Source organism: Atta colombica, unplaced genomic scaffold (genome assembly GCF_001594045.1).
Source record: "Atta colombica isolate Treedump-2 unplaced genomic scaffold, Acol1.0 scaffold47, whole genome shotgun sequence".
NCBI classification, from domain to species: domain Eukaryota; kingdom Metazoa; phylum Arthropoda; class Insecta; order Hymenoptera; family Formicidae; genus Atta; species Atta colombica.
In genome coordinates, this window is record NW_017259536.1 from 3,919,270 (window position 1) to 3,941,485 (window position 22,216).

The 22,216-nt window shown below is 31.3% G+C and overlaps 3 protein-coding genes and 1 pseudogene across 4 annotated transcripts in view; 3 read left to right on the top strand and 1 right to left on the bottom strand.

Annotated features, from left to right (window-relative positions):
- The window catches only part of LOC108691459, an 8,321-nt pseudogene extending 5,563 nt beyond the window's left edge, over window positions 1–2,758 (top strand).
- LOC108691567 (glutamate-gated chloride channel) overlaps window positions 1–22,216 on the bottom strand; it is a 77,493-nt gene that overhangs the window by 53,657 nt on the left and 1,620 nt on the right. The window lies entirely within an intron of this gene.
- LOC108691570 (fructose-1,6-bisphosphatase 1) lies at window positions 6,191–11,784 on the top strand. The gene is made up of 4 exons (XM_018199372.1): window positions 6,191–6,430; window positions 8,156–8,620; window positions 10,091–10,280; window positions 11,496–11,784. Exons 1-4 carry the CDS (start codon window positions 6,255–6,257, stop codon window positions 11,685–11,687), a joined length of 1,023 nt encoding a protein of 340 aa, XP_018054861.1. The 5' UTR covers window positions 6,191–6,254; the 3' UTR covers window positions 11,688–11,784.
- Window positions 12,774–20,271, top strand: LOC108691568 (septin-2). 2 transcript variants are annotated; one of them, XM_018199370.1, is made up of 9 exons: window positions 12,774–12,898; window positions 13,250–13,426; window positions 15,213–15,305; window positions 16,622–16,787; window positions 16,929–17,079; window positions 17,830–17,995; window positions 18,534–18,702; window positions 19,208–19,289; window positions 20,107–20,271. In XM_018199370.1, exons 1-9 carry the CDS (start codon window positions 12,889–12,891, stop codon window positions 20,269–20,271), a joined length of 1,179 nt encoding a protein of 392 aa, XP_018054859.1. In that variant the 5' UTR covers window positions 12,774–12,888. The 2 variants fall into 2 exon arrangements, with proteins under 2 accessions (XP_018054859.1, XP_018054860.1); XM_018199371.1 differs by having other exon boundaries at window positions 18,534–18,690.

Sequence of the window (22,216 nt, forward strand, 5' to 3'; positions counted from 1 at the left end):
AATAAATCAAATCATTTGATTTTACTATCATTTTTTAATTCATGGTTTTTATATCAAACAAACATCTGTTCACATTTAGTAAATATTTACTTTAAATTATTCAAACACAAATATTTATTAAAATTAAATATTTTTTTCAGCGTAAGAAAAAAATTCACTTTAAATTACACGATTTACATGAATTGATAAGTTTATCAGGTATACATGTCGCGAAACAAATTACATCAATGAAATCGCATATTCAAATGATTCTCTTTTCTATGCCATCAGTTCGATGTCATGGCTTGCCATTCTCTAATCGTGAATGAGCCCACGCAGTTTTCGAGAACGCAGAAATACATTCCCGAGAGATAGTTGCGGGGTAACACGGAGTTTCCATCAGCCAAGGAGGCGCATCCCTTCGCGTACATGCCTTTCGGATTTGGCTTTCGCACCTGCATTGGTCGACGATTCGCTGAAATGGAACTCGAGACATTACTCTTGACAGTTCGTAAACTTGCTCGTCCTGCTGGTAATTCTATTGCTCAGGGGATTCAGTTTCTGGGATAACGATAACAAGATTTCCATTTCGAAATAACGTGTCTCACGTTAAGAACAAAACGATGCCAAACAAAAATGTTTTGAATTCCCTGAGCTCTGAATTTTTACAGGCAAAATTAAGATATTTAGGCAAGATTAAGATATTTTGACAAAAATTAATTAATAAGTTCGAATCTCAATTAATAAAATAAATCTTTAAATACATGGGAAGAACTTTAAATACATGGGTTTGAATAAAGTATCTAAAAATTTAGCTAGATATGAAAATAATTTCTGTAGACAATTAAAATAATTATAATGTAATAATTAAATGCTCAAACTGGTTGGTTAGAATGTCAAAACTGCATGCAACATTGCTTATATTTGAGTTTCCTACAATTATGTGATCGTCCAACAAAATTATTTTCAAATCTGTATTTAATCTAAATTTTTAAATAAAATCATTCTTTCCGTGTAATGACAAGTAGTCAACAAAAATTCAGCTATTACTAATAAAATGTTTTCTATTTTTTATTTTTTTAGCATAAAGAAAAATTATATATTTCTTTAACATAAAATAATTATATATTATATTATTCATGCTATAGACAATTTCATTCGTTGCTTGTCGTTTAAAAGATTTGTTAAGAAACGGAAAAAACTACTATTATATAATTAGTGGTTGTCCTATTAATCTTATTGTTATATTTCACTCATTCCTACACGCTTTCAAACAGCTGAAGCGAAGTAAATGTCCTTTAAATGAGTAACACGGAAATCTGATTTTTGTTTGTTTTCAATTCACTCGCATGTCTCCGAGAAGAATTCTTCTTTTCACCAATGTTTTATTCATACACGATAAGCATAGATGTTTAATAAGTTGAGAGGTTTAAACGAGTGCACGCGCAAGAGTATATCGCATACTGAGACAATAACAGAAACGGACGACATGCTTGCATAATATGCAGATTCTCTTGGAGCGTTGGACTATGCGTGACTGTGCATGGCAGTGCAATAACGATGTTGTGCTCAAGTACGAATTCCCGGAGAGCTAAATATTCTCGCAGATTCTGTTGGCGTCATTCCTTTCCTCGTGAAGAATTGAGAAGCATGATTCCGTAATTTATCCCAGCAGTTTAATATGAACATTAACAAAAATGGCTACTTTTATTTCCGCGGTTAGTGCTCGTGTATATATTTATCTACAAAATACTTGAATATATACGCGAATAGGGTAACTAGTTAGTCTTTAAGCCAACTTGCTCATTATATTAATCATTAAATATTTTAGCTTTAGTTTTGTTTGCTTGAAATTGATTTTCAATATTTCTTTTTCTTATATATTTTTTTAATCTAAAAAAAAACGTTAATATCTTATAATATTCTTAATGGAAATAAAAAATATGTGTTTGTGTATCCCTCTAAGGGGCGATAATTCTATTAATGTACCTTCAATTTCTGTGTTTATTCACATGACTTTTAATACATAATTACTAAAACAAATAATAAATGTAAGCTAATTGTTTAAGTTAATATTATATAAATCATTGTTTTAATCATACTTGCAATTTCAATGTCACCCATAATATAATGGTCTCAGCTCCAACACAATATATTAATAGGGAGAAGCTTAAAATCTTGCGCGGTATTACGAGTTTCACATAAATTTCTCTAAATTGTGATGTATGTATCATTCAAAAATACTTACTGCATTTTAATAATTAAAAAATAGAATATTATCTTTATTATCGTATATATACATTAACAATTTAATTAAAAAAATTTTTTTCTTATTTATTTCTACTTTATTTCCTTTATGACTTATTTAAATACAAAAGCATACTAATAGGGACAATTATTCTATACCGCTTTACATTATACTATTTTATTAATATTCAAATATATTAGTTTTGCATGTGAGTTAGAAATTTGATTTTTGGCGAAAGAGCCTTCACGCAGAAATTCAGAAGCAATCTTCTAGTGAGAATTACGAGTCTCGGAATCACGCTTTTCAACTGAATAGCTGATTCTCGAAATGATTTCCAAGCGGAAAAGCCGCGAGAACACGACGCTTGCATACTCATTCTTCCGGTCGCGCGCAGTACAAATTGCGAAAGGAATATGCTGAAGACGTTTTTGTTTTACTTAGGTCATACGAAATTTCCGGATTGAATAGCATCACGGACCACTCGAGTACGAAAACCGATTTATAAACGCGCTAGTGTCATCGATTTGTTAGATCGTCACAATTGGTGCAAACCTTCCTATGATCGAGCCATATGTTTCATGGAAAAAGATGAGAAAAATGTCAGAGAAACGGCCAGAAAAATATTCCGCCGACATCTTGCGCGATTTTTTCCCTTTAATAATTACGACAAATGTCGGTGCAGCCACTGGTTACGAGCATCTGACTCGAAGAAGCCCGGCCGAAGCGGTGAAGATATCATCGACCAACCACAATTCTTACAATTTTAATCTACGCCCGAGGACAAAAAGCATTTCGCAGAAATGTCGTAGAGTGGAAGCTACAAATTTTTAGCAAGTTCGTAGAAAAGCACGCGCGTGTATGTGTGAGCTTGGGTCTAAATAGCATAAAAATATAAAAGATATAAAATAAATTGTATATATTGTATTATAGAAACTTTAATAAATACCGACGTACTTTTTTCCTCCTCATCTTTTATTTATGATAGCCCGAGTGATAGCCTTGGGGGCAACATATTGCGACGTCAATAAAGTTTATTATTTTATACATATTTGCGATGTCAATAAAGTTCAAAAACTATTTATTAATGTTGATGGTTGTTTCAACGAATATTTCGCTTATAGCACTGATGAAAGTTTCTATTAGTTAAAATTATATAAGAAAAAAGAATGAATAATTTGTAACGTAAGGCAGTTACTATATACTCAAGTCGGTAAATTGCCATTATTTAGGCGGATCAGATTCGATCGATTTAACATCATTGCGACACTAATTTCGTTATATACCATTTAGTTTAATTACATCGCACAGCGTAATAACAGCATTTACAACAAAGCTACGATATTACAGGTCTTATCTATCGCGAGACGCATTCTGGAATTAATTTGAACTCGAAATAACCGCATAATAGAATCTTCAAAATAGATTTGAAATGGGTCGGAATTTCAAGAACATTCCGTATATGTGTATGAGTGCAAATATACGAAAATCGATTTACACTTCGCGATGAGAAGCAATAAAATCATTCTTACGTTACGTCGAATGACGTGCGACACTCTATGTTTCCGCATGGAAGGATAATGCATAATCAGCGAAATGAATCTTAATGCGACCTAGTTCCGGTTTACACGACCCTGATAATACGACTGGATAATAGAATACTACCGTGCATGTGTGAATCTGCAATACTTTTTTTACACTTATCTCTCTGTAGTTTTCGCTTACAAGACTGCAGTGTGTAACAAACCTGAATATATTTACATGTGTTACAGAGATGAAAATAATGTGCGGAAAAAGCAAGCCGGATAAGATAAAATGCGGAAAAAACCAGCAACAAATAACTATCGAATAAAATTTACGTATTAACTACGTCATTGTTCGCTTATTTTATGTGATTATCGGTTTCACGAAGGATTTACTCTTTTATAAACCGAAGCGTGACTAACTGATGCGCAGACACGCGCAGTAAATTCAACAAATTTTATATATTAAAATGTTAGGTATAACACGTATATATGTACACGAGTGTATGTATTTGTGTAAAATTCACCATCCGCGCTTCAATGAATTAATAAAATATCAATTTGTAGTACGAGAGAAACGAGGAAAGATAAATCAATGGCAGTTTATAATCTCAATGCGAAAATTGACTTCAAACCATCCAAAAATAAACTCTAATGATTATCACGTTTTATAGAACATGAGCAATGTGTTTACAAATCCACATATTCATTGCATTCCTATTATATATTTATGGAATAATATATAAACAAATATTAAATAAGTATGATCTCGTTTCCCATTCAATGATATCACGTTATTTAAACGTTATTTCGAAGAATAATTTTATAAACCGGAACTAGGTCGCATATCACCGTTCGCGGTCGAGCAAACGTCGATCGTAAAATAGTCTCACTTCCTGGTAAATCTATACCTTGGAATTTCCTTTTTTAAAAATATTTAGAACAAAATGTTATATATATTTTTAATATTTCTTAGATGCTTAGCTCGTTGCTGCTTAACTTTGATATTCCAAAAATATTTTTTAATTAAAAAATTCCTACATATAAAAAATATAAATTCATTTTTTGTATTAATATAATTTTAAATAAAACATTTCATGAATTTAAATAATACTTTTCAATGTAACAATATAAATAATAATTTGGTATTCTACCTTTTCATATTTGAATATAAATATGGTAATGCCTTTTATCGAGCCGACAGAGATTCTTAGAGTGTAACAAATTATTATTTCTTAATTCTACGGTATACGTTTCAACTTCTAGATTTTGGATTCTCCTCAGTACAATAAATTACAATAATATAGAATAAATTAATAAAATACGCACACACACACACACACACACACACACACACACACACACACACACACACACACACACACACACACACACATATATATACGAGTGATTCTTATAAAGCGTATTATGACCGATTGTAACGGTTTTTCTTGAAATTATTGAATATAACATTGAGCCTGGTCATGTTGGCTTCTTAATCCATTTTATCATCGAATTGCCAGATTTACTAATTAAAGTGATAAAATTACGTTATTGTATGAATTAAATAATGTGAATTTCTGTTAAAACTTCCATGAAATTAGTAAGTAGAGCACATTAAGAGGTTGATTGTTACAAAGTTGTACTTTGAATGACGGTTGTTATGCAAAATATGATACCGACACAATAAATCTGTTTTCTGTGGCTGAACTACTGTACTGAACATTTTTAAAACTTAAAGTGAGATAAATATACGTTTGTTTAAAGTGAAAAAGAGAGTTCAAGAACAGTCTAATGCAGGAACAGAAAACAGACCGTATGTTAACCTGTAAACCTGGCAATTTGATACGTAAAAATGGAGATTAAGAAGGTGTAGCCAACATAATCAGGTCCAATGTTATACAATTTCAAGAAAAATCATTACAATCGCAGTCATAATACATGCTTTATAAGAATCACTCGTATGTATATATATATGTGTATATATATATACACATATATATATATGTGTGTGTGTATGTGTGTGTGTGTGTGTGTGTGTGTGTGTGTATTTTATTAATTTATTCTATATTATTGTAATTTTTATTGTATTGAAGAGGACCCAAAATCTAGAGGTTGAAACGTATATCGTAGAATTAAGAAATAATAATTTGTTACATACTAAGAACCTGTGTGTCGGCTCAATAAAAAGCATTACCATATTTATATTGATTTATTTTTTCTGAGCCTTGTTACTACATTTAATTAATTTCACTTGCGGCGCACTAATAGCTCTCCTTCTCTTGTTTCTAAATTCACCTACTTCATAGAAGAAGTTCACGCTAGAGTGAGCTTCGGAAACTCGAAATATCAATGTTTTCACTGTTGTGATAACATATTGCTGACTAACTGAGGCCTTACATAATGCGACGCCTCGGAATCACTAGTTTCAGTCTCCGTCGAAACAGCCTAGGTCTCTCACGCCTCTATTTCTCGTTCCGCCCGCTGTTCAAAAAGATACGGTCACGATGACATCAAAAAACACAATTATGGACTCAGACTGCATGACGTTGACGAGATTCATGCTGGCGGAGCAACGCAAGGCGCCAATAGCGACCGGTGACCTCACACAGCTATTGAATAGTATACAAACTGCTATAAAAGCTGTCAGCTCGGCCGTGAGGAAAGCTGGTATCGCTAACATGTGAGTAAATCAGTAAATATGAGTCTCCGAAATTGGACGAAAACTAATCTCGCCAACGTTTGCGAGGAAAATGCAAACATAACGCGCGCGTGGAATGTGTGCGATTCGTCGTTTTTCGCATGGCCGAATAGGCGAAAAAGGAGCAGCGCGAGAGAAGCGGAAAACATTTCGTGACCTCGTAAACTAGACGTCCTAATGGCACATTTAAGCGACAGAGATAGAGACACTTTACGAGATATTCAAATTAATCTAATTATAATTTGTAATCTTCATGAGTTCGAAACTACGCTGCTTTACGACTATACATTTTACATTTTACGCGCAAATACATCTTCCGACTTGCAACGGTTTAAGTCACTTTGTGACAAGATCGCTTTGTGACTGTCAAATGGAATTGGATTTTCATATATTATATCCGACGGATGTAGTTTATGCGATTTTACATTTTCACCCGGCACACAACGGTCAAAATTTAACATGCGGAGAGACTCGGACCAATACATGTACAATGTGTAAAGTCTTCGTAGTGTCGTGGCTAACGTTTACTCTCAACCGGCGCACGTCTCTTTATTTTATTCAAATGTATTCGGCAGTAGTATAGTCTCATACATTTACCGTCGTGCTCAAGCTGCCAATACATGCCAGTAAACATTAATCTCTACGCCCTGACAATTCTGTAACCTTGCATGTAAATAACATATAAATGATTTCCCATTATTACAGTGTCTGCGGTACACACCGCACAGCATGAATAAAACAATTTCATGACTGGTCGCTCTCCATCGACCTCTGAAACAAACTTGCCTTATCAATAATCTGACGGAGCTTTGAACTGTATGAATTAAGATAACCGTAATGAAATTAATAAATAATTTTATATAAAGGCAAATAGGAATTAATAAAGAGAGATTAGATTTATTAATTCTTATTTGCCTTTATGTTTATATAAAATTAACTTCAAATTTTTGTAACGTAATTAAAAATTATTTTTCCATATAATTTTCTATATAATTAAAAATTATGTTTCTTATTTGAACATAAGTTCATAGTATCTATTGAATTATTATCTATTGAATAAATATCTACTGAATAAATCATTATTTTAAATTTGTACAAAACAATTGATTCTAATAATAATTTATTTTCTAAATAAAAGTTTTATATTCCTTTTACAATCTTTAATGTATTTATTATTTAAAAATACAAAAAACAATGTCTTTTTCATTGTTTTAAATAATAATTTGTTCCACAAATTCTTCCTTTAATTTTATAATAATTTTATTTTTTTTTCATAGAAAAAATTTTAACTGCCCGTTTCAAATATTAATCGAAACCTTCTGTATTGAAGTTCGTAAATCTTCCCTCTTGAAAAGAAAATCTTCTCTCTTGAAAATTTTAAATCTCTGGAGAGTCTTTCCTTCAACATGATTCAATATCTATACGTTCAAAGTTCTTAAAAATTTCTACATCTTATTATTAAATAAATAAAGATAATATATTAAGAGATATAAATATATCATCTTATACACACGTTAAAATATTATTCAAAACAATTGAAATTTTCAAAAAATTTAAATAATATTTGAAATTACTTTTATCATATATTTTTGTGTAATCGAAGTTCTTCAAGTCTATTACCAACCAGAACTAATCGAATCAGCTACGTAATGTTCGTTTAGGCATATTAACCAGTTAAACGCACACGACACATCGTTATTCATTCAGGTATGGCATCGCCGGCAACACCAATATTCAGGGCGAGGAAGTCAAGAAGCTGGACATCCTGAGCAACGAGCTCTTTATCAATATGCTGACATCCTCTTTCACCACATGTGTACTCATAAGCGAGGAGAATCAACACGCCATTGAAGTGGAAACGGAGAAGAGCGGCAAATACGTCGTGTCGTTTGACCCGCTTGACGGCTCGTCCAACATTGACTGCTTGGTCTCAGTGGGTTCGATCTTTGGAATTTACAAAAAACTTGAACAGTCCGGAAACTCCACATTACAAACCGCTCTGCAACCAGGAAGAAACTTGGTTGCGGCCGGATACGCTCTATACGGATCAGCGACTATGATAGTGCTCTCGATCGGTCAAGGCGTTAATGGATTTACGTACGATCCAGCCATTGGAGAATTTATACTGACCGAAAGAGACATGCGTATGCCCGATAGAGGCAATATATATAGGTAGGATAAAAAGAAAGATGTTCATTTCTACCAATGTACGCATATAAGATTTTACAATCAGAGCCTGTATTGCTTGCTATAGTTAAATCAGGTACCGTAAATGTAGGTGATTTGGAACAGTGCAGGTAACTTGGGACAGCATACTTTTGTTAAATTCAATCGTAGTATCCATCCATTTTCTAAAAAAAAGGGTTTCTAAAAAAAGTTTAAATTTTAAATTTTCTTTAATGACTCATGAATGGATATCATGACTGAATTTAACAAAAGTACATCCCAAGTTACCTATACGGATCTAAGTCATCTACATTTGCGATACTGATGCAATAGTGACAAATTATTGGCCCAGTATTGACTAAGTACTGGATGACAACTTGGCCTAATATTGGCAGATGGTACTGATTCAGTTTATTTTAACCAGTCATTTGCCAGTGATGATCCAGAAGATGGTAGACAGAATCATGACCGTCAATTGACAGACTTAGCGTTGATTTCATTGTAAGCTGCTAGCACTCTATATAGATAAAGTAATTTTAATCTCAATTTAACTTTTTATCTTTTTCTGTTCTAAGACTTATAACTGTAGTTCTAGGACTTATTACCGTCTATCAATGTAATTTAATTTTAATCTCGGTTCAACCGGCTTCAACTAACTTCATCTTTTTCTAGTTTTAACAATTAAAAAAAGATAAAAAAAGTATAAGTTGAACCGAGATTAAAATTAATCTTCATTGAATAGAAATGGGTAATAGAAAAAGATAACGAATAAATTAAATTAAGATTGACCCTTATACACGATGACTCATTTGTATTCTGCATTTCTAATTCTTTTCGAAAAACTGGGAGCATTAAGTAATTGGTTGTAAGTTATAACATTTATATACAATTTTAAGTGCAGAAAAATTAAGTAAGAATCATTTAATAATTTTAGTTTATTTGTTAAAATGATGAAATTTAACTCGAGATACGAATGATCCATCGTATGAAGTAAAGGAAAATTATGTGTACTAAGGCTCAAGAAATACATCAAGCCAAGAGAAAGTCAAATAATAAGTTTATCTTGACGTCAGTTAAGTTAAAATGATGATTTTTGATTATAAAATTGGATTGTTTATAGACGTTAAGAATCAAAATAAAGACATTTTAATTTTTTGTTGTTTGTTTGTTTCTTGAGGGGTTAAAGTTCATCTATATTAGTATATAGAAATGAAGAAAAGAGAGAGATAAAGAAATGAAAGCTATAGAATGAAATATGCTCGGCAAACAATTTCGATGACTAACATCCGCATCGCGAGAAATGCACCGAAATTGCCACGAGATTTCGAGAAATTATGAAATCAAATATAGTCAATGTAATCACGACAGAATCAATATGTTGAGTTCAAATTAACTTTTTATTACACGACGAAATTACATCTTTTTTGAGACTCGGTCATTACTGATCGCACTGAAATCACGTATGATTATTTACAGTATTAATGAAGGCAACGAGAGTACGTGGGACTCGTCTATTAAGGAATATATACGTTCTAAAAAATATCCCGCAACTGGGAAACCCTACAGTGCCAGATACGTGGGCTCCATGGTCGCCGACGTACACAGAACGATTAAATACGGCGGTATCTTTTTGTATCCTGCGAGCAAGAGCAATCCCAATGGCAAGGTAATTTCGCGATGATTTTCTCAACTTTCTTTCGAACTAATTATTTGATGAAGAAAACAAATCAAGCATAATCAACACAAGAACAATCAAAACATACAAAGGAAAAGAACAAAACAAATACAAAAACAATGAAAACAAGACAAATCTAACAGCAATAATAACAGTATATTACGATATATTTCGCGTCATCCCATTTATCTTCATCGCAGCCGTCAATAATGTTTTCTTTTTGATTCTCTCTTTTCACTTCGATTATTATTAACACTTCTGATCTCGCTCTTATCATCACAGACGGATTGAGTAATAATATAACCCGCTGTAGAAACTTTGCCTTATAAACAATTGTTTACCATTTATCCGATAAATGTGCAGGAAAATATTGGACTTCAAAAATTATTTTATTTAGGCACAATATAAATATCTGGTTTAAACTTAAATTAATGCATTCCTGATTTCTACATAAATTTCTGTAAAATTTATCGAATTTCGCGTATTATTCGTCCCGATAAACGTAAATACGATTACAGCTCTCTATCAGAAGACCGATACCAGGGTCAGAATTTTAAGAGAACGTATATTTATCGATAATCAACTTACGTAATATTACGCTTCAATTTATAGCATTATTTACGCATAATATAATATTATTATTAAATATTTTTCATCTATTCTTACATATCAAATACGAAAATTTCATAATAAATCAAATTATCCACTGAGAGAAAAGTGTTTGGTAATTGGTTATGATTTTAATTGCATGATAAAATAATTGTGGTCAGAAGCTCCATTTTTATGGTTTTAATATAGGTTAATGTTATATATAGTATAACTTTATATGTCTCTTCTCTTAAAAAATTGTATTATATAATAATCTACGATAATTTCAAATATTAATATAAAGATATTAAAATATCAATAATAAATAATAAATAGAATAAGCATTTTTATTTAATAAATGCAATCGCAATTATAGTAAATATAATTATTTTCTCAACACATTCGCTTACTATATTTATTGATAATAATACTAAAAAATATATTAAGAAAAAACTTCAGAAAAGACTAATTTTCAAGCAGTATATATGACTATATTATTACAAATATACAGTTGAAGAAAAAATGATTATAAATTATAATTAAATTATTATAATAATTGTAACCATTCTTTTCTCTCAGCGTGCGACTGATATTCATTTCGTAATTTCATAATTCCAGTTACGACTTCTGTACGAATGCGTACCGATGGCTTTCATAGTTAAGGAAGCCGGCGGTCTGGCGACAAACGGAAAAATTAATATTCTAGATATCGTTCCGGAAAACATTCATCAGAGATCACCCATTTTTTTGGGCTCCAAAGACGACGTTAACGACGTAATGACGTTTATAAGAAATAAGGCCGAGCGATGAAAACGAAGAATCTCTTTCAAATATTTATACAATCGAGCGTTGCACACCTCTTTTACGACAGATTGTTATTTTGTAATATTTTGCAATAAAGATTTTATTAAACCATCTACGTTTTAACTATTTCATCAAATGATTCCACAGTTTAAATGCCTGAATAATTCGCCGAAAAGTAACGCCACACGAAAAATAAATTAATAACAATTAATTAGTAGAAATTATAATCACACAGCGCAGAAATGTAATAAATCTCACGTCATCAAGCGCTTTTACAGGTGATTACGAATAATTACGGGTGATTGTTGGCAAATCCGTTAAATCCGAAAATTCATCATGTTCTCGCGGAGACTCGAATTACGCTAAACGTTAACTCGTCGGATTATTTAATTTATTCGGCGCACATGTGAATCCAAATTAATCACCTGTATGCAAATGCATCATTAATGATAAGAAATACTGTCGAACGACCACATTAATAACGATCTCGTTAATATCTCTTCGAGGAACTTACACTTACATCAACACACACGCGCGCGCGCGCGCACGCACACACACACACACACACACACACACGCACGCACGCACGCACGCACGCACACACACGCACACGCACGCACGCACGCACGCACGCACGCACGCACACACGCGTAAATCTAACATGTATATCTAGATGTATATATAATATATTTATTATATTTACATAGACTTATACATACATCATTATAAGTCTATGAGAACTTATTCAATTGGCGCACACGCTGTAATATAGAATCGTAGTTTTTTTTTTTTTACAAATACCGTACTTCCGTGCGTACTACTGTCACTTGCCGGTGTAAATGCAATGTAAAATGCGATCGGCACGGAGCCGTCGCAGCATCGCGTCATCGGTCAAGCTTAAGCGATGTCAGACAATCATTTCCGTTCTTCCATCTGTGTAAGCGTAGCGAGACGGCGGGCGCTGATAACGTTGCTATTTATTCTACACGCACGCCTGGCTCTCAGCTTAACCTCTTCACGGCGTGCAGCCCGGAATGCATCATAGGAGCACGACCGACTATTGATCGGCCGGTCGACAGTGCGCCAGCGCAAGTCGAGGCCCGACGAGGTATTCATGAACGCGAGCCGCCCTCGGCCTTAGTGCGTTTGGTCGACATTTGGCTGCCGTTATGTTCGTCACACGGAAGCACCCTTAGATGCTGCCATAATGTCCGGTGGTACGTAAACGTTTTATTGAAATAAAAATTGCCGCATGTTAAACGGTCCACCGCGAAATCGTCTTTTTTCTCCTCGAGTCGGCAAATCGGCTCGTTTCACAGTCGTCATATCAGTTATGCAGAAACGTGATATGACGCTGATAAGTTGCTTTTATAAGAGTCTATGAGTCAGCTATCGAAACTGAAAACGCAATGCGATGCACATAGTTTTATGTTATATTCAGAGATTTGTACTCGAGCACGATTTTTCTTAATTATTGAGTGCTAATTGTTTCTATAAAAGATGGCGAGAGAAGATTTATTTAGATATAGATATCGCGATATTAATGACCGTTTATTTCGCTCAGTAAGACAGGGATTATATTGGCTTCGCGACGCTGCCGGAGCAAGTGCACCGGAAATCGGTGAAGAGGGGCTTCGAGTTCACCCTGATGGTATTGGGTGAGACCGGTCTCGGCAAGTCGACGCTCATAAACAGCCTCTTCCTCGGAGACCTGTACAAAGACCGGCGAATTCCAGATGTGGCGGGTGTGTGTAATTTCTATTTTTGATTAAACACGATGTCTTCAAGGACTAGACCATCGTCAAATCCGTTTGCCCTTGTAAATAAAATTATACTCGCACGGAGAAAAATGGATACATTAAAAAAAAATTACTAAATCTTAATATAAAAGGTGAGTCTGATAAAAGGTTCACCACGTTTTTCTTGAAAACGAATTAAAAAATAGGGGGAAGGTAGCTATTATCAAAATTGTAAGATAAATAGGGGGATATACTTTAATGACCTTGAGTAATCTTAAATGTCCTTGGTTTTCATACTATCAATAAAAATTTTTTTTAATGGGAAGGGATATTTTTTATTGATTCTATTGATGATGTTCAATGAGCTGAATATTAATTTTGCATTAGAGTATCTTTTCGAAAATTCAACTGTTGTCGGGAGTATAAGTTAAAATGAGAGACTGTTCATGTTAATAATAAATAACGATTCAAGAAGTTAAAAGAAATCCAAGCAAACTTTCTATGAAGACTACAGACATGTCTAAATGAATTTTTAAAGTTTTATTGCAATAATAAAAAATTTGTTTCAAACTTTCAGTCTGATTTATTTTGGTTATATCTCGATAATAGTTGAATTTTCGAAAAGATATTCTGATGCAAAATTATTCAGCTCATTGAGCACCATCGATAGAACAAACAAAAAATATCCCGTCCTATTTTAAATAAAATCTTTTTACTGTATGAAGTATGGAAATTAAGAACATTCAAGTGTATCCTCCTACTTTTTGATAACCTACAATTTTGATAATAGATGTCTTCCCTCTACTTCTAATTGTTTTCGAGAAAAACGTGATGAACTTTTTATCAGCTCACCCTATATTAATATTTGTATATTTCTTTGAATAATATTAAATAAATATTAAATAAATATTACAGTAAATATTTTTTATTGAATAAGTAAATATTTACTCAATGAAAAAAATCACAGTTAAATCAAATTAATGACTTTTGTATTAAATACATATATATTGAGTAAATATTTACTTAAAACTATATTTAAACAAATATTTATTAAAATTTAGTATTTTTTTAGTGTAGGCTTGTAAGTCTAATAAAAATATTCCAGTTTTTTTTGATAAATTTTTGCCTAAAGAAAAAGAGTAAAAAGATATCAGAGATGTAAGATAAACATACATAACAACCCAATAATAAATCCATTTAAATGATTATTACTCTACAAAGTAAATTATACTATTCTTAAGATTGTAAACAATCAACTTTCAAGATTTTATATTTATTTATATTTTTCAGTAAATTTTATCAGGTTAACTTAATGTTTGCCGCTAAGGCAAAAAATATAAAGTAAATTCTACTATTGAGATGTATGGTAATTTATAAATTAATAGTAACAATTGTAGTAAAAAATTTACTTTACGAAATGTAAAAAGTACTTTACAGTGTGACTATACAACGATCATTCATCATTTACCAGAAAAGTAAAGTAAATTTTATATAAGTAAACGCCTGTCTCTATAATATGGATCTGTCAATTTTATAAAATTTACTAGAATTTTAGCGCACATCACTTTACATTTTTCTCCGTAACGTGCGGTCGGAATCGGAATAATAATGACACCGTTTGATCGTGATGGAAAGAGGAACTGTAGCATTACTGCAAATGGTTGCTGCTCTGAAATCTTCCGCATTCGCGAGTTATTGACACGCGAAAAATATTTGATCAACTTACATAGTGGGTAAACCGCTCGTCCCGATCTCGACGAGGAGTCGATAAATATTCATCGTTCACTTTCAGAGCGGGTGGCTAAGACCACCTCCATTGAGAAAAAGACAATGGATATAGAGGAGCGTGGCGTTCGGCTTCGTTTAACAATCGTAGATACGCCAGGTGAGAAATATTGATGAATTATTAATTTTTTTTATGTTAAATAAATTTATATAAAACTAAATAAAGCTCACTTGTTATTAAACAATATAAATGTGATATTAAAGTATATGAGCAATAGCCAGATTACAGTTGCTAAAACATAATATTTCAAATAACATCAAATAAAATAAAAACATACGTTTCGATCAGAACATTCGGACATTATCAATGTTGTTACCATAAATATAAGATTAATATAAGATTATATCCTAAACGGTTATAGTTATACTAAACGACTATTGTATGTAATTATATATAATTATAGTCGTTCAGTATAACCTTGCGTATATAGGATCCGTTTAGGATGTAATATATTTTATATATTTTAATCTTATATTAAATTAATCTTATATTTATAGATAATAACATTGATAATGACCGAATGTTCTGGTTGAAACGTATGGTTTTATTTGATGTTATTTGAAATATTATGTTTTAGCAACTGTAATCTAGCTCATATTCTAGTATCACATTTATACAAATTTATATATTTTATTTAGTATATACGTACCAATAGATACGTTGAATTAATTTTTATAAATAAAGAAATATTTTTGTGAATAGCAATTTCGTGAAATTGCTGCACTGAGGAAAAAAATAAATCAAATTTTAATATATATCCTTGTAAAAATCTATTTGAAATGTTTGAATAGCACTAAATTAATATTTATATTTATTTACGATAAATAAATATGTATCCCAAATAAAAAAAAGATAATTAAATCAATCAAATTATTGGATAGTAGACCCATAAGTTTCTAGATTCAAAATCTAAATAGATTTCGATGGTTCTCTTCAAACCCTACAGCTTTTATTTGAAACATTTATTATTAAAAAATGCATTATTCTCGAGACATTTTGTGTTAAAATAGCCAAACATGTGTGTGGCCTAAGTTAAACATAGAATCCCAAGATGTGACCATCTAGAATATTATATGATCTTCCGATTGATAACATTAAGTTTTTTTTTATATCATTTTTGTAATATAGAGCACGTTCCCTTGTAAGACCTTTGATTCAATATGGCCTTCTTCATTAATTTGTGTCGTACATTTTTCGATCTATTTTCATTTAAAGTTGATTGTTCTATCTTTGGATAAACTATAATTTATTTAGTTTATCGATAAACAAAAGAGGAAGCGAATAAGAGAGTAAGAGAGTGAGCTGAAGTTTATCGAAAGGTAGAATAACCCAGTCTTAATATTGTTTCCTCACGATTTTATGAAATAATTTTATAAATGTTATACAAATATCGTTCTATAACGGTACCTTTCAAGGATTCGGCGATGCGGTAAATTGCGAGGATACGTGGAAAGCATGCTCGGCTTACATCGACGAGCAGTTTCGCCAATATTTTACGGATGAAAGCGGATTAAATAGAAAAAATATTCAAGATAACAGAGTACACTGTTGTCTCTACTTTATACCGCCATACGGCCATGGGTACGTGATAATCCAGCTTCATATATATTCTAATTTACAGGATTAAAAATAATTTTTATCTCGCGAGGAACAATATCGAACGAAATTATTATATCAGACTCAATTACAGTTTTAACTTTAATATCCTATCTTTCTTTATAGCCTCAGGCAGATTGATCTCGAAGTATTAAGGCGTTTACATCGGAAAGTTAATGTCGTTCCTGTAATAGCGAAAGCGGATACTTTAACCACTCACGAAGTCAAAAAGCTGAAGGAACGCATTTTGGCAGACATCGAGGAACACGAGATTCAGGTAGCATGCGAAAAGCTTTAGTTGGGAATTTGTGAAATTAGCATGACATTCACATTAATATAAAAAAAATAATTATAATTCCAATAGTATTTTTCATAGTTCTGTACAAAAATAGAAAAGTTCTGCATTGCTCCAAAAAAGTTTCTCTAAATGTCGTGTTGATTTCAGGTATTCAAAAGTTATTTAAAAATATGTAGCCGCCGGAACTTTGTTTAAAAATAATTTGAGCATAGTACTCTCTTAGGATTCCTCTGAACGAGGAATTGCGAAATAATCAGCACTTTACCTTCAAACTATGTTTAAATTAATATTTAAAATCTAAAAAAGTTACTGATTGTTGGAATTTTATTTTCAAATTGCATTCATTGATGGAACTCGAATAATACTGCTTACGTAACTTGCCAAAGTACTTGGTAAAGTACAAGAAAACAATAAATTTTTAACAAAATTTATTGTTTTCTTGTACTTTAGAAAGGGAGGTGTCGTGCAGATTTGCGAAATTAATACATTTTTTAATTTTAATTTTTTATATAAAAAATATGGAGTTTTTTTTATTTTTAGAACTGTAGAACTGTAACTATGAAAAGTTGATTGAAACTGCAATTTTTCTATATTTCTATTGATACAATGTCGCGCTAACTTCACAAATACTTAGATTTTTCATTTTTAATATAAAATAACACGAATTTCCAAGTTTATACATTGCAATATTTGGTCATAATTATGCTAAATTTTTTCGTGTTTTCATAGATATACCAATTCCCGGATTGCGACAGCGACGAAGACGAAGAATTCAAGCAACAGGATAAGGAACTGAAGGCGTGTATACCGTTCGCGGTCGTCGGAAGTTCGACAGTGTTGGAGGTTGCCGGAAAAAAAGTTCGAGGTCGGCAATATCCGTGGGGAGTAGTGGAAGGTGAACTTTTATATTCTACATAAAATTAATATTTTCCAATCATACTGATTTCACCCATTACCGTTTGAGGTAAATATAACGTTAAAAAATAAAATAAAATTGTTAACGTAAATATTTAGGAAAAATTTATGTGATTGTTATTTCATATGAGCAACAACTTTGCTCGATTTACATAACCAAAGAATTTAATTTCAATTATTGTTATTAGATAAATCTTCACTAATGAACTACCATGAAAAAATTGAGAATTCACTTAGGTAATATTAAAGTAACATTAAAAAAATCATTCATTCGGAATAAGGATTTAATGTACTCGATGTCTTCACAATTACAAGAATTTTCAATTAGATTGTTAAATAGGAGCTGTATCAAAAGCAATTAGGAATTTAATTGATAAAAGAGCTTTTGAAGCATAAACCTTCTGCGAGTAAAATCAATTAGCGTTTTCGATAGCAGTAGGGATTGAATGCGTTAAAGTACCTCTGGCTTTCGCGTGCCAGTGCTTGATCTTTAACATTTCGATTCCGATTGATCATAGTCGAGAACCCAAAGCACAGTGACTTCGTCAAACTAAGGACGATGCTAATATCGACGCATATGCAGGATCTAAAGGACGTCACGCAGGACGTTCACTACGAGAATTTTCGAGCCCAATGTATTTCTCAAATTTCGCAGCAAGCGATCCGGGAACGGAGGTATTTACGCATGTAAATAAATATTGCATTTCAGTAGGTATATACAACAAATGGACGCTTATTCTGCGTTCGCAATGCGTACAGGACGCCTCGAAAGCGCCGCGTTCGAAATAATAATATTTTTATCTGCGTTTCAAAAGCTTTCCTTGACATATAAATAATATAATAATGGATTGTACTATTATATTAATATTATTTCCTTGAATATTGAACTCTTTCGAGTGCGTTTTGCATGATTATTAAAAGCGTCTATCAATAATAGTTTCAAACTACTTTATGATGGTATAATAATTTAATGAAGATGATAGTTCAGAGATGGTATGATAATTCAGATTAGTTTTATACCATCCAGTAAAAATTGAAAAAATTATAAGATTGATTCTTTCGTAAAATTGCACGGTATTCTTTGCTTTAATAATATATATTACTTATAACTTAGCTTCATTTGCATTTGATAAATTATTTGTAGTTCCAAATAATCAATGATAAAAATATGTCTTTCGTCTCTTTTTTACAGCAAACTGAAAAGAGATTCCGGGCCGCACTTTGAGAATAGTATATCCGACACGGACAGACTTCTCTTGCAGAAAGATGAAGAGGTGAGCATGCAATTTTTAACGACCGTGTTAAGTTTTTTCCAGAGACGAATTTCAGAAGTTAGAATTTCAAAAAGTATTTTATACTGAGAAAAAAATTTTTAATATTTAAAAATATAATTACATTTTATTATAATTACTACTATTATGTTAATAATAATAACTGCATAGTTTTATCAATAAATATGTATAATTGAAATGATAATAATTATAGTTAAATTATAGTAATTGCATTTTTGTAGCAACCATTTTTGTAGCAATAATAACTAGAATTATAGATCTTTTCATTATCATATTCATTATCATATATTTGTTAATAAAAATATACATATAATTATTATTACTAATATTGTCGCAATAATTATAATTGTAGTAAAATGAAATTGAGGAGATTGACGGAAAGGCCTAATAACAAAATCTTGATATTAATAAAAATTAAAGTAACTTGCTACTTTTTTATTATATACAATTGAGTACAATATCAAATGAATTTATGTCTTTAAGAAGTTACAATACTTATATGTTACAATACTTCTCTATTACGATCAATATTACATGAAAAAGCTTGCCGGAAAAAGGGCCTAGAATTGTGTCTTTATTCCGCTCATCCCCTCAATTATATACTTACGAGTACAAATTCCTCTCGGTGTAGTACTATTCCAAGCAACGTAAATATTTCAATATTTAGTATTAAAACAGACGTATTTTTTTAATATTACATTTTAATATTATTACATGTTTCTGGAAAAGTTAATTTTATTCAATTCAATTTTCCTGAAATATTTTCTCATGCCGCTCGCTATGCATTTCACTTTTGCAGATACGAAGAATGCAAGATATCTTGGCACAAATGCAAGAGAAACTCAAAGCGACCGGTCAAGTTGGAGGAGGAGGTGTTGGATTGCGAGGCCGCGTGGGCAGCCTCGGTAATGATCTCGATTCCGCAGACGTGGAGAAGAAACGTAACAGTATTATAGACGTTTGAAGTGTAGATCATCCTCGGAATAGACGTACATCCGGGATATAGGATTTTCCTTCCCGAGAGATCTGTACATATTCGTCTGATTCTTAACAAATTTCTCTTGATGCATTATGTAAAATTTTCGAGATTGTAATATTAGCGAAATTCTTTACATATTATATAAAATATTAAATTATATTTGCCTCTATTTTATAATAGAAAATTAAATGCATATTTGATTAATTAAAATTTAAATAAATTGAATTTGTCTGTACAATAAAATTAAATAATTAAAGTTATTAATTTCTTCTCGATTATGCGCTGTCTTTTATTATCGTATTTTTGGAAGGATAGATAAAATATATAAAACCGCAAAAGATTCACCAATGCTTATTCGCCGAATATTTGATCAAATCGAGTTTGTACAGATCTATCAACTATACTCTGCTAATGTCGATAATACGTGAGATCGGAATGTGTTTTATACTTAACATGCATAGCTAATTTATAGCAAACATGCGTAATCGTATTAAAAAAATCGAGAGATATACAGGAAGTTTTCGGATTCAACTATGAAACTGAAAGTATGAATTTAGGACGTCAAAATAAATAAAATTTTTATTCTGCGAATTTGCTTGAGAGAATTTGATTAGCCTTCTTATTTTAATTTTGTTTAAGAGATATTGACTTTATATTTGATTATTGTAAAGCAATAACGGGAATAAATCTAGATATTTCGATATCATTCATTCTTATATTCTATGACTTATTTGTGTTAGAAATAACAATTTGTTCAAGCTTGTTAAAAATTTTTGTTGAATTTTTAACATATTCAAATATTAATTTAACGCAATATAATTATGTTATTTGAATATTTTCTTAATGTCAAAATAACACAATTTATGAGTGAATGAATAACATAAAAATAATATATATTAAAACAATATATATTAAAACAAATTCTAAGGTAAACGTGAATAAAATATGTATTAATTTAATAATTTATTATAAATAATTTTCATATAATAAGTATCAAAATATGCTTCCACAGTTTGCTTAGAAATTATATCATCACATTTTTTTATATTAATTTTTTAATGTTCATTACTTTATGACATATTTAATACAAAATAAATATGTTTCAAAATAACAAATGTTAAAAATAATTTGGGACACGTAAAATTTTTAATACAAATATTCCAACTGTGTAAGAAGTCACTGTCTGTTAAACGAAGCGTTTGCGAGTAAACTTCCACAGGAAAATTTTGTTTGCTTTGAGGTCTTAAATTTCCATATTTTGGCAGTTTAACTTGGGAAAACTCTGTGGCTGTGTTCGCTTTGACATTTACAGTATTTGTGAGCACCAATTATCCTTATTTAATAAACAACAAAGATGAAACGACGCTTGGAGCATTATGAATGCCAAAGCGAACACAGTCATATATACATCGAGCATTCGTTATAAACCGGACGTACAATTAATCGCACAAACATTGAAATCGGTGGAGAAATTCTCCCGTTCAGTTTGCTGTTTAATGTTAGGAGATCCGTAGTCCCGAAGTTGCGAATAAAAATTATTACATAATTAGAATTAACGTTCTAAATATACGCACAATAATTCATAATTATATAGAATTATATAAGAAGAGTGAGATATGCGAAATAAATTTAATTGTCGAAGAAACCAAAGATTCACGTTTGCACAGACACTACTTTACTAAACTTTTAGTTTTATAAATCCTTTAAGTGTGCTTTAAATTCTTTTCTTGTGAGAAGAATTTGTAGATGTTTTGTAAGAATAAATATGCCGTAATAAATGACGGTTAATTTGAATCTTAACAATTATTTCAAACTTTGTTTCATCCTATTTCATTTTTCCTTCGATTATTTAAAGAAATTAAATTAATTTTCTAGAGAGAGAGAGAGAGAGAGAGAGAGAGAGAGAGAGAGAGAGAGAGAGAGAGAGAGA

Excerpts from the sequence above, each read along its gene's own strand:
- LOC108691570 (XM_018199372.1), top strand. The coding sequence starts at position 6,255 with ATGACATCAAAAAACACAATTATGGACTCAGACTGCATGACGTTGACG. Across the intron at positions 8,621-10,090 it reads GATAGAGGCAATATATATAG|TATTAATGAAGGCAACGAGA; the intron begins GTAGGATAAAAA and ends GATTATTTACAG. Across the intron at positions 10,281-11,495 it reads AGAGCAATCCCAATGGCAAG|TTACGACTTCTGTACGAATG; the intron begins GTAATTTCGCGA and ends TCATAATTCCAG.
- LOC108691568 (XM_018199370.1), top strand. Across the intron at positions 16,788-16,928 it reads ATACCGCCATACGGCCATGG|CCTCAGGCAGATTGATCTCG; the intron begins GTACGTGATAAT and ends CTTTCTTTATAG. Across the intron at positions 19,290-20,106 it reads TCTTGCAGAAAGATGAAGAG|ATACGAAGAATGCAAGATAT; the intron begins GTGAGCATGCAA and ends TCACTTTTGCAG.